The 16066-nt window shown below is 33.9% G+C and overlaps 1 protein-coding gene across 5 annotated transcripts in view; it reads right to left on the bottom strand.

Annotated features, from left to right (window-relative positions):
• Positions 1–16066, bottom strand: part of CDH18 (cadherin 18) — a 526050-nt gene that overhangs the window by 84718 nt on the left and 425266 nt on the right. For all 5 annotated transcript variants that reach the window (XR_006221469.1, XM_042997273.1, XM_042997280.1 and 2 more), the window contains one exon: positions 4273–4460. Coding sequence is in view for 4 of the 5 variants with exons in the window: in XM_042997273.1 (XP_042853207.1) it covers positions 4273–4460 (188 nt within the window). In the remaining variant the exon portion in view is untranslated. The remainder of the gene's footprint in view (positions 1–4272; positions 4461–16066) is intronic.

Here is a 16066-nt window from a genome sequence, read left to right as displayed (position 1 = left end):
CACATGTACAAACTTTCCTGTTGTAAATTTCTCTGCACAGAAGAGAGTAATTCAGTGTGGATAATTTCAAAGATGTTGATACAAATAAATATTATGTTTGCTTGCTGTCACTGGAAGATGGGAAAAAAATAAATGGGAAATTTTTATTTCAAATAACAAATGCACGTATATTTTGTGATATATAAATATATATTGTATATTATGTTATTTATATTTTTATACAGCCTATATGCGTATTGTGTGTGAATTTCCATATATATGGTAACTTACCAATAGTCCATGTTATGAACAGCTTAACTCATCAGGATGTTTCAACACATTATCAATTTCCAACTGACATAGTAAATTATATTATAGAAATATACATCTAAAAAACAGCCAATTCACATCCAAAGTAGTTTCGACTATTAGCTATCACTTCATGGCCATGCCTATTTATGAATATAAGAACAAAGTTGTCCCAAAGCAGTCCTCTGTCAAAAGTCATTTCAAATATAGTGACAGATTTAACTGAATTGAAATGTGACTCCTCTCTTTAACTTCTGGTTGAACAGGAGAAGTACTTTCCAGATAGCACCTTATAAGAATAAAAATAGCAGTTTGGAAGAGTTTTTTGATAGTCACATCTCTAAAGAATGTTCAGACTTTGGAAAGAGTTCATTAGAATTAGACATCTATTTCTTCTTTAAAAAAAAGTGCACAGATGTGTTTGCCTTTATGGGCATTTGCAATAGGTTGGGCTGTCTTCCTTGCTGCACTTTATGGCTCGGAGCCCCAAATTTTACAATCTAATGGCAAGGAACATTCTGATTCTTATTCTATCAGTCAATGCAAGGCAAAGGAATAATAAAGAAAAATTCACTAAACCTATCCCACTAAACAACCAAAAATGTGATTATTTGGCATAGACCTAGTATCGTTATAATTGAACATATTTCATACTTTTTTCTTGTAGGATTAACTGAAACTTGAAAAAAAAATACTTTTATAACTTTTTATGTTTACTCTATGGTCCACTTCAAATCATTTATTAAATAAAATAATAGTAATCTTTTTTCACACTGAACACTATGAAGATAGTACAGACGGTTTTTGCTGAAAGTCAGAACAAATAGGGTTGGATCCTTGAATTAAAAAAAAAAAGGATCAAGTACCATACAGAGTGCAAATTGATATGAAACCACAAGAAGAGAATCTGAGAAAAAGGCTGCTAAGAACACACATCCCTAGCTACAGAGGTTTATGGCGGAGGAAAGAGTGCATCAACTTGCATTCATCCTTATCTTTTTTTTCCCCTTTCCACCCAGTCAAGCTCCATTAAACAATGAATGAAAGTTATCAAAGTGTATTTACAATGTACCACACCATGGACCTGTGAATTCAACTTGGCAATTTTCTGATAAAGGGATGATATGGACAGGAATGAGCAGATGCCCTGCAAACTGATTTAGAAAGCAGCTCTGATTTTGATCTTTGGGAAGATTAGCTGTTCTGCCTTGCTGGCTAAAGTGAGCTGCCTTACAGATTAAATAAGAAACCTGTTTTAAAGGACTGTTTTATCCATTTCTTGCCACCTGAATGAGTACCTCTTAAAGGTTAAAAACAACTGAGTTACATAGGTTATTTTTCAAATTGCAGTTGTTTCTAACATGCAGTATGTAGCAATAAAATAACTCAGATTAATAATCTTAATCTGGGGCACCTTGGTGGCTCAGTCGGTTGAGCATCAGACTTTAGGTCAGGTGATGATCTCACTGTTCCTGAGTTTGAACCCTGCATCAGGCTCTGTGCTGACAGCTCACACCCTACAGCCTTCTTCGGATCCTGTGTCTCCCTCTCTCTCTGCCCCTCCCCCACTCACACTCTGTCTCTCTCCCTCTCTCTCAAAAATAAACATGAAAAAGGGACGCCTGGGTGGCTCAGTCCGTTGGGCTTCAGACTTCCGCGTGGGTCATGATCTCGCAGTTGGTGGGTTCGAGCTCTGCATTGGGCTCTGTGCTGACAGCTCAGAGCCTGAAGCCTGCTTCAAATTCTGTGTCACCTCCTCTCTCTGCCCCTCCCATGTTCATGCTCTGTCTCGCTCTGTCTCTCAATAAATACAACATTAAAAAAAATAAATAAGATAAAATAAACATTAAAAATAATAAACAAAATCATAATCTGAAGGATCAAATAATTAGATAAATGTAAACATTAATACTTCTTGAAGGAAGTGTAGACTACATCAAAAAATTAATTCATGGAAGAAAGTGAAAGATTATTTTGAATATATCATCATTACCAGTACCATTTGTACAATTGAAACAATTCTTATCTTGAAAAATACCTGTTGTGTGTGCGCACAATATTGAATAAAGAATGTTATTTAAATATATGTGCACACATATGTACATAAACTATTTTGAATTTGTTTTTCACGAACATCATCAAATTAATTGAGGCCATACGGGGTGGTAAAATCCCTAGTGTTCTTAATTGCATAATATATAGTTGTATTTCAGATCCTGCATATATTCAAAACATCCATCAACCTCATTTTTTGCAAATATGATGTAACTTCCTACTTTACAAAGACCTAGTGCTCAAAAAGCAAGCACTGCTCTCCTCCCCCAGCTCCCCCACACCAGCTGGATCACTGCAAACTTTGCAACCATTTACTTCAAATCCTGCTTCATTTTCTCAGGGACGGAGGCATACCATCACAGGTTGTTTCTTTCTACCCTTGATCAAGATCCTACACAGGGTCATCTCTGCCCCAGCCATCTTTTTAAATCCAATGTCCTCTCTTTAGTATCCTAAGTTTCTTGTCTCTATTGACCTTTTACACACCTGCATAGAAAACACACATTCAGTCTCTCAACTTGCAATTGAAATCCTCATTTTATCATGTACTCATTTATATGCTTTATAACATTCCTGGTTACAAATTCAGGAAAGAAAGATTAAAATGATAAAACATTTTAGGTGAAGACATCAATATTTTACATAGTCTAGTGATGAATACTGTTCTGTAAGTATTTATACGCTCTAAATTGCAGTTTGCTGGGGTGCCTCTGTGGCCCAGTTGGTTAAGCATCTGATTCTTGATCTTGGCTCAGGTCATGATCTCACAGTTCATGAGATCAAGCCCTGTGTTGGGCTCTGGACTGATAGCATGGAGCCTGCTTGGGATTCTCTCTCCCTCTCTTTCTCTGCCCCTTATTCACTCTCATTCTCTCCCTCTCTCTTTCTCTCAAAAATAAATAAAATGAAAAAAAAATTCTACTTTGTGGCCCCCTTTGTAGCATCTAAAAAATAAGTTAATACTTAATTTTAATCAATATAAGATTATATGTATTGGGAGAATTAATAAAATTTATATAGTTCAAATAGAAAAGTATATACAAAACACAAATAATTATGCAGATAGATGACAAAAAGATAGATAGATGATAGACAGACAGACAGACAGACATAGATTAATTCACTTCAGTATCTACAGTAGCATGCCAGGATAAAATTTGTCAACCTATGTTATAAATATATTCTATGGTAGAATCATCTGGAGTACTTGCTAAAAAGGCCAATTCCTTATCCGCACTCCAGGCTTTCTGAATCAAAATATATGAAGGCAAAGCCCTAGGATCTGAATGTTACTAGGTTTCCAAGCTGAAATTATTCAATATTTAAAGACTAAGACATTCTGCATTAGGAGTTATATTTAAATCTTTCTTTGCTAATATCTGTGTTCCATTTCATTTTTACAATGAGATAAACATAATGTACTCTTAAAAGCAAAAAGCAATAGATTTAGTCCAATGACAAATTCTTTACAATAAAAAAGAGTCAGGGAGAAGGTTAAGGGTTCCACTAGAGCTGTCTTGATGAATCCATGACTGTCAAACAAAACCCTGTATCCTAGTGAGTGTTAGTGAACATGGTGAAGATTTTTACATTAGTTAGAAAAATCTCTTAATGTTACTTAAGTTAGTACAACATAAAATAATTAATATTGTATGCATTAATAGAGCATTAATAGAACTGGAATTCACGATAAGCCTGTTATCATGGTACATTCTACATCAGATCTTCCATATATATGTCATATATATTTTTTTTCTAAGAGAGGATCCAAAAAGTCAGACAGAGCCATAATTAAAATGTAATTACATCTTAAAGAGGAAATATTTTAGCATATTAATGACTTGACAATATGGATTATTCATACCATTATGGATAATTCATGGAAAAATGGATGAATTGCTTAAATCAGAGAAAGTATGCTCTTTTTACCTTCTTTAAAGAAAGGATCCCTTCTCTGGTCTCTTTGTCAGTGGAGATGGAGAATATCCCAATACCATCACCATTAATGATGGAGTAGGTCATGTCAGCATTTGAACCAGTGTCTGCATCATTTGCCTTTATTTTCCCAACAGCTGACCCAACTTGAGCTGACTCAGGAACATACAGCTGATAGTGCTCTGAAAAATATTTCATATTAAAATTTTCTGATGGTAATGGGTTCACAAAAATGTAGTTTCAAAAGAAAAAAGACATTAAAATGGTTAGACTACATATTCAAACAAACATTGTATTAAGTAATATAGAAAATTGGTGTGTTTTCAGATTTTAAATATCAATAAACTGCTTAGTAGTGAAATACTAGATTACATAAACTTTAAAGTATATGTAAAATAACCTATATAAAAATAATTTGTAGGGATCTTAATATAAAATATTTTATTAACTCTACATTAATAGGCAACCGATAAAAGATAATGAAGGTCAGATTTGCATTCTTATGTTGAGCAAAAACTAAATTAGTCAAGTAGTAACGAAATCCCCAAAGCATTTCTCCTTCCATGTAGCATGCAAAATTAAAATATAAGAGTTGGAAAACCTGAAATTCAAAGTGAAAGCAGAGAAAACAATATAATATACCTGCAAGTATGATTATTATTCTGATCAACAAACTTAGGTTTAATGAAATGTATAAGCCATGACAGAGAGACAATAAACGTATTTATGCACTTAATTACCCTGTATTCTTGATCAGTTTCTAAAAAGAATTTAAAGTGGTTTTACAATAAAGTCTTGAATAAAATAAAGTCATCAAAATGAAAATAATGACTAACTTACAGAATGAGAAAGATAAATATAATGACTACATAGGATGATGTTTTATTTGTGATTGAATTAATTTTTACATATATATCCCATAGCCAAAAAACATTAAAACACTATTGACTCTATAAATCTCATGATCCGATATGCAGACATATCTTTTTCAGTATGCCCTGATACTAAATATTTACACTGAGAAACTTTTTTAAATGTCAAAGTTTGTCCTGATACTAAATTCCTTCAGGGAGAGCTCCTAGAACTCTCTTTATAGAAACTTATAAAATAGGTACTAAGAAACATAACGGCCACATCAGTACCATTGTTTTACTGACCAGTTAGAAACAGATCTATTAAAACAATTTATTACTTATAGCAAATCTCAAATAACAATATAAATAATGGAAACCTTGAATTAAAATATAATTGTATAAAAGACTTTCAACCAAGACTAAATTAATGGTGATTTAACATTAGGCATGGATTTAATTAGACTATAAAGATAAGTGAATATGGAGCCTATATGAAAATAATTTCCCTAAGCCAATGTTCTGTTAGTTATGGTATGATAATATTTTTTTAAGTTAACATATCTGGTAAATGTGTGGAGTGATCTAATCTGTTTCTAAAGATACAATTGTTTGTATTAAAGTTCTATTTGATTTATGTGTCTGTTTATTCAAAATTCAACAAAGATTTTTTCCCAGTTCTCTTCTATAAACATTTGAGATGCTACCTGACATTATTTTTTAGTTCAATAGTCCTCACCAACTTAACATTTCCTGGATAGACCACCGTCCTCTATGAAACACATGATCCTCTGACCTTAATCATGTGGTTTTATCAGGATCTGTCATATTGCAGAACACTCTATCCCTCCTGACATATTTAATTGACCTGCAAAGAGCATGAGGCTCAAATTCTTACAGGACTTCACCTTTCTGCTTGCAGTTGATTTGTGAAAGGTTGGCAGTTGAGTCACAATGATTCAAATAAGGAACATTCCATAAAATGTGAGAACTGGAATGAGGAGAGACCTTTAGTTTCTTTTTGGTGGCAAAGGTATGAAATGTTGGAAGGGGTTCCTGACAATAATCATGTTTCCAAAATTCATGCTGAAGTACCTAATCTCAGGGTAAAATTCAGTATCAGAAAGAAGCTATAATAATTTTCAGAATCTCTGTAAACACCATAATGTTCCTAGGCAGTTACATAAAATAGAGCACTATTCTATTAAAAAATTAGATTAAAAAAAGTCAAACATATCTCCTACATTTTCTTTCTATGGTAGAAAGGCTAGGAAGTCAAGTTCCTGGTTGCTAAGGTCTCTAAATAATGGCTTAACCTACCACAATTCTGTAAGCCTCCCAAAGGACTCTCACCCAATTAAAACTGGGATAAAAACTTACAAACAAAAGAAGTCTTAGTTCACAGAAATAAATAAACCAATCATAAAATTATTATGCTAGTGTTATTGCAAAGCAGGTTGTTTTTACAAAGAAAGTTACAAAAAATTGTATAAATTAGTCATAAAAGACTCACATTCCAGGAAACATTTAGGCTGTGTCTTATAAGGGGAAGGATATCCCTGGAAGAAGATCATCATGTTCAGAGGAAGGCCTGATATTTGTTGATACATTCTAAGCATTGCAAGCATCGTACCTCTTCCCCATTTGCGATGCTCCATTAGGCAAAATAGAGTGTATTAAGATTAATATTTCAATATTTTTTCATATAGTTGAGAGTTTGTGAATTGTAAATAGTATTCAAATTGTCTCCTAATAACTAGAAAATAGCTGACAGGTAAGATTTATTCAGAAGTCAGAAGATGTTTAGAATATTTTTTAGAACTTCTAAGGACTGTATAAATAGCCAGGTACATAAAAAATACTATAAAATTCCAGGACGATAATTATGGCGAGGCTCTTGAAAGAAAAATTCAACAACACAGCTTCATTGAGGTACAGTTGGTATACAAAGACCTGAACATATTTAATATGTACAGTTTCATGGGTATAAATACACAAAACACTGACAGTAGCATCACCAAAATCAAGTTATTAATTTTCTTGTGTTTTTTGCTTCTGTTTTATTTTGCTTTTGTGGTAAAAAGGCTGAACATGAGATCTACCCTATTAACCTATTTTGAAGTGCACAACACTGTATTGTAAAGTATAGTTACTCTGTGGTATGGAAGATCTCTACAATTTATTCATCCAGCATAACTGAAATTTTATGCCCATCGAAAAACAACTTCTCATTTCCTTCAGTCCCCTGCCCTTGACAATCACAATACAATTCTATGATTCCATGAGTTTGACTATTTTAGATACCTTGTATAAGTGGAATCATGTAGTTTTTGTCCTTCTGTGACTTATTTTAGATAATGTTCTGTAGATTCACCCATGTCATACATGCTGGACTCTCTTCTTTAAAAAAAGTATGTTTTATTTATTTTGGAGAGAGACAGAGACAGAGACAGAGAGAGCGAGCGAGCGAGCATGGGCAGAGGAGGGGCAGAGAGAAAGGGAGACACAGAATCTGAAGCAGCTCCAGGCTCTGAGCTGTCAGCACAGATCCTGATGCGGGGCTTGAACTCACGAACCGTGAGATCATGACCTGAGCCGAACTTGGATACTTAACTGACTGAGCCATCCAGGTACCCCTATTCTTTTCCAAAAGTCTGCGTGATATTCCACTACACACACATATGGGTGTGTGTGTGTGTGTGTATGTGTGTGTGTGTGTGTGTGTGTATCTAGAATGATAGAATGATAGAATGATGGTACCTCAGTTTAATAAAGGTCATAATGATAAGCCCATAGCTAACATCATACTTGAAAAATCTACTTAAAGCAATCTGCAGGTCATGCTATGCCATTTCAATCACAATTCTATTAGCATTTTTTTTCACAGAAATAGAACAAATCTCTTAGACTAGGGAACTACAAATGACACAGAATTGATGAAGCAATTGAGAAAAAAACAAAGCAAGGAGCGTCAAACTTCCTGATTCCAAAATATATTATATGGCTACGGTAATTGAAACAGTATGGTATCAGCATAAAATAGACATATAGACCAATGAAACAGAATAGGGAGCCCAGAATTAAACCTATGCATATAAGGTCAGCTGACCTGTGATAAGGGTGCCAAGAGTAAACAGTTTCTTTACCAAATGGTATTAGGAAAACTAGATAGATGCATCCAAAATAAATTAATAAATAAATTGGACCTCTACATTGTAGTATACACAAAAATCAACTCAAAATGAGTCAACAATGTAAATGTAAGTCTCAAGAATGTAAAATTCCTTAAAGAAATAAAGGTGAATACAGAAAATCTTGACATCAGCTTAGCAATTACTTCTTGGATATGACATCAAAAGCACAAGCATCAAATGGGTGGGGCTACATCAAACCTAAAATCTTCTGCACAGCATAGCAGACAATGAACAGAATGAAAAGGTAACCTACAGAATGGGGGGGAAACACTTCCAAACCATAGATCTAATAAAAGGTTAATTTCCAAAATATATAAGAAACTTCTACAAGTCAATAGGAAAAAAAAAGGGAATTAAAAAACTAGCAAACCATTTAAGCAGAAATTTCTCCAGAGAAGACATATAAATAGCCAACAATTACATAAAAGATGCTCAACATCATTAGTTATCAGGGAAATGGGGAAATGCAATTCAAACCTATATTTATTTATTTAGTTAGTTAGTTAGTCAGTCGGTCAGTTAGTTAGAGAGAAAGAGTCCAAGTGCGGTAAGGACAGAGAGAAAGAGGCAGAGAGAATCTAAAGATCAGCTCAGAGCCTGATGAGGGACTTGATCTCACAAACCATGAGATCATAACCTGACCCAAAATCAAGAGTCTGATGCTTAAGCCACTGAGCCACCCAGGTGCCCTCAAAACTACATTTAGACGTCACCTCACACCTAGTAGAATGACTATTATCAAAACACAAAAGATAAATGGTGTTGGTATAGTTCTGGAGAAACTGGAACCCATGTACACTCTTGGTAGAACTTAAAATGGTGCAGCAGCTATGGAAAATAGTATGGAGTTTCCTCAAAAAAAAAAAAAAAAAAAAAAGTAGAACCACTATATGACCCAGCAATTCTACTTCTAGGTACACATCCCAAAGAATTGAAATTAGAATCTCAAAGAGATGCCTATATTAATATGTTCACTGTAGCCATTAATCACAATGACCAAGATATGGAAACAACTCAAGTATCCATCAATAGGCGAATCGAAAAAGAGAATGAATAATGATCATCTCTATAAGATAAGAAATATCAGCAAATTGGAAAATAAAACCTCTGAGTGTGTGTCTGTGTATCTAAGGTGATATTCTAGTGAGAGAATTATAGGATTAATAGAAGTAATTGGAAACATATATGCACATATATACATGTATATATATAATGATAAATGGAGATTAACTCAATGACTTGGATGGGCATGATAATAAAGATCATAAAGGATATAAAAAATAGACTTGCCATGAATTAAATAATTTCAAAGAATCTAAGATCTCTGGGACCAGGCTCCTTCTAAAGAGCCTTGTGTGTATTTAAAGCTTACGCACTTTATTAATATTTGTGCTTAACATAAACATAACATTCATATGCACATTTGTAACTTTAATCCAATATAGTATCTTTATGTGTGACATTTTTAGTATAGTGTGATTAGCCATGGGAGGAAATATATTGAATTATTCTAAAATAAGAAAAGATATAAGACAAAACTTACTCTAAATATTAATTCTAACAAAAATGCAAATACCACTCATAAAGACATAAACATATAAAATTACCTTTAAGAATCCTAAAAACTGAGAGCCTATAGTCCATAAATAATTATATATTATCATCTCTGTATAATAATTGCATATGAACCTTCATTTACCTGTTATTTATGAAAGCTGCCATTCCTTATAGGCTTGAAGAACATTTGGGAGAAACTTTAAAGGGTATGATTCATAATGTAAATATCTGACTAACAGCCTGAAGCTATACCATTGTTATACATGATATGGCTCAATTGATAGAGTCAGTATACTATTTAGGAAAAAAAATCACTTTTATCTACGTAAGATTAATAAAGGTCATAACTCCTAGAATCTTGGAATACATGGTGAATGACCTTTTGCCTTTCATATTATTTTTACTCTGTAATTACTCCCTCTGGGAAGAAAAAAATACCCATCTTGGATAATTTATAGTACAGTCTAATCAGCACTTCTGTGGTTGCCAAAATATCCCTCAGAGTGCTCGGCAAGTTCTCCAAAAGGTTATATACTGTGTAACATTATACATTTCCAAGGGGATGGAAAAGGATTAAAAAACCCCACCGAGACTGTACTTTCACACATGCATATAAGCCCACACATAGTGTGTATGTGCATACAAACATGTTATATGTATGCATATCTGCATTTCATTTATGTATTAGTGTGTGTGAGAGAGAGAGAGATCATGCATTCAATTCTTAGAAATAAATTTCATAATTGGATTTGTAAGGACATACACAAATTTAAAACAAGAGACTTAATTCTTAATTATCTCTATTGAAATTAAGGGTAGAGTTTTACCAGCTCCCTCCTTTTTCTTCAAACATTTACTAAAGAAAATTTGTCATATATACATAAACATATATATATATATATATATGTATGTATATGTGTGTGTGTATACACACATATATATACACATATATATATACACATATATATGACATACGACGTATATAATATGTATACACACTATATATATACACACACATTTATAATGTACTTACACATTTAAAGTAAATTATGCATTAAAAACCCAAGTCATGCAATATATGGAATTTTTTGATTTTTTAAGTTTAGTTATTTTGAGAGAGAGAGAGAGAGAGAGAGAGAGAGAAAGCTCCATGGAAGGGCAGGGGGAAAGGGAGAGAGAGAATCCCAAGCCAAGTAGGCTCCGTGCCATCAGCCCAGATCCCAATGTGGGGCTTTATCTCACAAACCATGATATTATGACTGGAGACAAAATCAAGAAGTGGACATTTAACTGACTGAGCCACCCAGGCACACTTCAATAAATATTTTTAATATTTACTTTTGAGAGAGAGAGACAGAGTACAAGTGGTGGAGGGGCAGAGAGAGAGGGAGACAGAATCTGAAGCAGGCTCCAGGCTCTGAGCTGTCAGCACTGAGTCGATGGGGGGCTCAAAGCCACAAATTGCGAGATCATGACCTGAGCCAAAGTTGGACACTCAACTGACTGAACCACCCAGGCACCCCCCTCAACACGTTTTTAAAATGCAGGAGTTTATTTTTCAAATTCTTTAGTAAATAAAGAAGTCATTGGGGCACTTGGGTGGCTTAGTCAGTTAAGTGTCTGAATCAAGTCTTCAGCTCAGGTCATGATCTCACTGTTCAAGGGATAGTGCCTCACCTAGGGCTCGACACTATCAGCTTGGAGCCTGCTTGGGATTCTCTCTCTCCCTCTCTCTCTGCTTCTTCCCCACTCACACACATGCATGCTCTCTCTCTCAAAATAAATAAAATTAAAAAAAAAGAGTAAAGCAATCATTCTATTGTTTTACATGTAGCTCTGCTTTTATAAAATATAATTACATCTAATAATTGTGCAGTCCCAGCACACTAATAGTAAAAATCTTGGTTATATTTACATGAGCTATGACCAAACAGCCTCAGTTGTTTTAATGGTCATCAACTATGGAAGGATATTCTATCTGAATTCTGTAGCAGAAAATAACTTTTGAAAAAGAAAAATCCTTCATGGTTATACTAATTTTTGTTTTGTTGAGGGCTGACGTAGCTAATGACTTGATGCACAATGGGGGGATACAAAAATATCCCCCAAACCAACCACTGTATCCACATTCACACCATGATATACTGTGACGAGATGGGTGTATAGATCAGTAGAAGAGAAAACTAGTCACTGATTTAATGCTGTTCGGTGAGCTCTTTTCTTTCACTCCCAACTTATTAATTATTGTCATCTTCATAATAAATATTGCCAAGATGGGTTTAGTTTTGGATGTTGTTCTAATATTAAAACCTGTTGACATGTTTTAATCTGAATCCTCTGTTTTTCAAATCATAAAAGTTTTCTTTCAAGACACTTATTTCTTGTGTTTAATTTATTATTTTTTTTTAATTTTAGAGAGAGTGAAAGAGAGCACTCGTACCATTGGGGGAGAGGGGCAGAAGGAGAGAGAGAAAAAAGGATCCCAAGCAGACTTCATGCTAAGCAGAAAGTCCAACACAGGGTTTCATCCCACAATGTGAGATCATGACCTGAGCCAAAATCAAGAGTCAGATGCTCAACTGCCTGAACCACATAGGCACCCCTATTTTTTGTTGGTTTTCAAGAGATATTTACACATAATAGTTTCACTCCCTGTCCTTCCTACATCTCTCTCTCCTTGTGTGCTGTGAAAAGATTTTTCTCTTTTCCTTACTTTCATTATTTTTATATCAGTTTTTAATATTATTGACTCTTTTGATATTTATTGCTTCCAAGACTGATTTTAATTAAGCATTTTCAGTTTTGTAGAACTCTTAGGTGATTTCTTATAGCTCCTTTTACACATTATCATGGTGTCTCTTTTTGTTTTTAATTATTTCAACAAAAATATATTTACATCCAAAACTTCAAGCATTCGTTTTCTACTATATTGAAGTTATTTCTGTTTCTATTCTATTAAAAATTCTAACTGGTTCTAAAAAGAAAATTGAGCATTTATAGTTGGTATATCCCCAGATTTCTGTAAAGATGATCTTTTCTTTCATTGCAATAATTTCATATGCTCCTAACATTCTTCATTTGGATACAAAAGTTTTTTGTAACCTCTAATCTATTTTATGCATAATTATTATTGTAAATGTTTTTAGAATACCAGATAACCTGTAATTTCCCTATGTTTATATCTTTTGCTTAAAATAATTTAATGTTTATCTAGTAACATTGATCATTTTATATTTAGTGTATTTGCTTTTTGAATCTTTCCTTCTTCTAATGCCATGAGACAATCATATTTCCCTTTAAAGCATAAAGAAGATATAAATCTTAGTCCAATTGTAAAGCTTCAGGATGCCGGTTTATCTACTTTCACAATGATGGTCAACGTTGACGGTCAACGACACCAGTGCCTTTGTTTTCTAATGTACGATACACATATACCCAGTCCCAGGGTACACATGGGTGTGCTTCCTAAGTGCTCTGTGAAATTCACTACATCTATTTGTCAAACCAAATGGATATTGATACCTGTTTTTTCTGCCCGATTCCAATTTTTTTCTTTAAAAGTTCTTCATTATTTATGAAATTGTACTTGCCCCTACGAAATTTTGGGTCAGCCAAGGTTTGTCAGCTTGTTCAGTAAATGTCACTTACCTCATGCTGGTGTAATTTCAGGTACTGCAAATACGGTAAACAAAACAGAAGCAAACAAAAACAGACAAAACATCCGTATAAAGTGTACATTCTTATGAGGGACAGAGAAAATGGGGAAAATATATGATAAAAAATATATACTATATTACACAGTGAGAATTCTAAAAAATAACAGATGTAGTATGTTTATAAGTCAGCTATTTATGTATTGATTAATCACCAAAATATCTCAGTAATTCAAAACAGCAAGTATTTAATTCTATCTTGCATTATATGAAAACTATAAGTATATAAAGAAACCACCCCCCCCAAAACAGTTTGTGTGCTTTGTCTTCATCAGGTCTTGGATAATCCGTAATCCTATTTAGGCACTGGTTTTAAAAACTGAAGGTTTTAACAAACTTCACCAATATTTGAATTGTAAACGAAGTCTCTTTGACTAATTAGACTTGTTTATTTGGTATGTTATGTTCTGGTATAAGGTCATCACTCAATATTCAGACTTTTGAAGTATTATATGTCACAGAAATAACTGAATTTCCTTGTCAATTGCATTATAATGAATTCTCAGATCTTTAACCATTCAATTTTTGAGTATTTTGTCATTTACAATTACTGTTCTGATGCTCTTGAGAAATGTATTCATCTTCAAGGTGATTCATGAAAAGGCTTTTCAACAAATACAGGTTTTTGATATCTTTAAAATCCTAAAACTAAAATGGGTAAGAATTTCCAGAACTGACTAAAAGGCTACATTAAACCTGATTAAGAATTAGTAACATGGGACTAAATGAATAGAGGAAAATGATTCTAGTTTTAGTGACTCTTATTGGTTCTCTAAGGTTTGCTCTTCCAGATTTAGGAAACTTTCTCTTAAGATATCTATGATATACAAATTGTGATAAAGTATTCAATTTTGAACAAACTGAAGCATTTAACTTTTCTCACTGCCTGAGACCTCTGAAATTCAAAAAGTCTCAGTGAGTATGCTTTCTTTCATGACAATCCTATTTCCTAAGTTTAATAAGAATCCGTTCTCCTTGTAACAGGACACCACTGGAAACTCTGGTTATTTTACCAAGGCTTTGACTTGAATGTCATATTTGAGAGAGATATGCATAGACTCAGATATGACTAGTTAGCTTTAAGGGCCTAAGGTTAACTTTATGAAACATGGAGCTATAAAGACCATTGGAAGTGTTGGCCTCATACCTTGCTTATAGAGTTCCCAGCAGCCTTACCAGCTGAGTAAAGGATGTCACTTCCTGGCAGGTGCAGGAACCTCAGAATATTTTGGGGATCTTGAGAAGAGGAATTCACCCAAATCTATAGGTAGTGTAGGTATGTCTGAGGGTAAGTATTTGGATTGACTTCTGGTCTAGAGAGGCTACTAAAAGTTCAATGTAAAGATTCCTTATAAAAAATTCCAGCAAAACAAAATTTTAAAGATCTATATTGCTGAGCTTATGCAAATAATTAGGCCATGTTGAAACTGAGCCTGTTTTATAAACAAAATAGTCTTGATTTGACTATCTCTGGAATTGATGATAATTCTAGAGAGAAAAATTAGACTTCAGTAACACACCTTTGTGGATGTTCAATTCTAGTTCTGATTGTCTTTGAATATTGTTTGCCTTAGCTAGACAACTTGAGGTAAACTTGAGAGAAATTGCCACAATAGCTCATGTATAGAGAATCTTCATGCTTTTTATTCTGTGGGGATAATAAAAGGACCCATGGGCATATGATTATTTGAATAGCTGGACATGGGATGGATTCCCCAACAATTGCATAACTCAACTATCACTTTGACCAATTCTGTATGTCTGGAATGACAAAATCACTCCTTAAAAGCTGAAGCATACTCCACTCCATAGAATTAACTATGGACTTATGGCCCCATTTTCCTTATAATTGGATTGGATGATGCACTTGGGGATGCCCATATACCCAGATAAGTCATCTCCCACTTGCCAGTGATTCCTTGTGATTAGGATATTGTTAAGTTTAGACATAAAAGAAAGATGGCTTCTTGATGGTTTTATCCCTTAGCCATTTTTTTTTGTCTCAGGAGCTATCTCTATTGATATAAAATTGCCAATAGAGCCTTTAGCCAAATACACCATGTCCACCTTTAAGCTCAACATGCAGTCATCCACAAATTCAAAAGGTACTCTTCTACAACCCAATGGCCCTTAATATCCTGACTGCAGCTCAAGGAGGAACCTATGCTTTATTAAAAGAGTGTAATGTATATACTCCAGATTACCACAGAAATGTGACAGGGTTACTAGAAGGCATGAATACTCAAGTTGGCACTTTAAACAATCCCACTATCCTTTAATGATTGGTTAAACTCCTGGACTGGAGGAGGATTTTGGTAAACTATCATAGGATTCTTATTTGAGTGAAGTTTTCCTTATGTTATTCTAATTATGTTTTGCTCTTTTCTCCCATGTCTCTCCATCTGGTCATGAGACACCTTTACAGACATAACTTCAGTCCGACAGATGATCGTTTCTATTCAGGATATCAAAA

Source organism: Panthera tigris, chromosome A1, assembly GCF_018350195.1.
Source record: "Panthera tigris isolate Pti1 chromosome A1, P.tigris_Pti1_mat1.1, whole genome shotgun sequence".
NCBI classification, from domain to species: domain Eukaryota; kingdom Metazoa; phylum Chordata; class Mammalia; order Carnivora; family Felidae; genus Panthera; species Panthera tigris.
The sequence above is the reverse complement of the archived record's forward strand: the minus strand, read 5'-3'. Positions and strand labels throughout refer to the sequence as shown.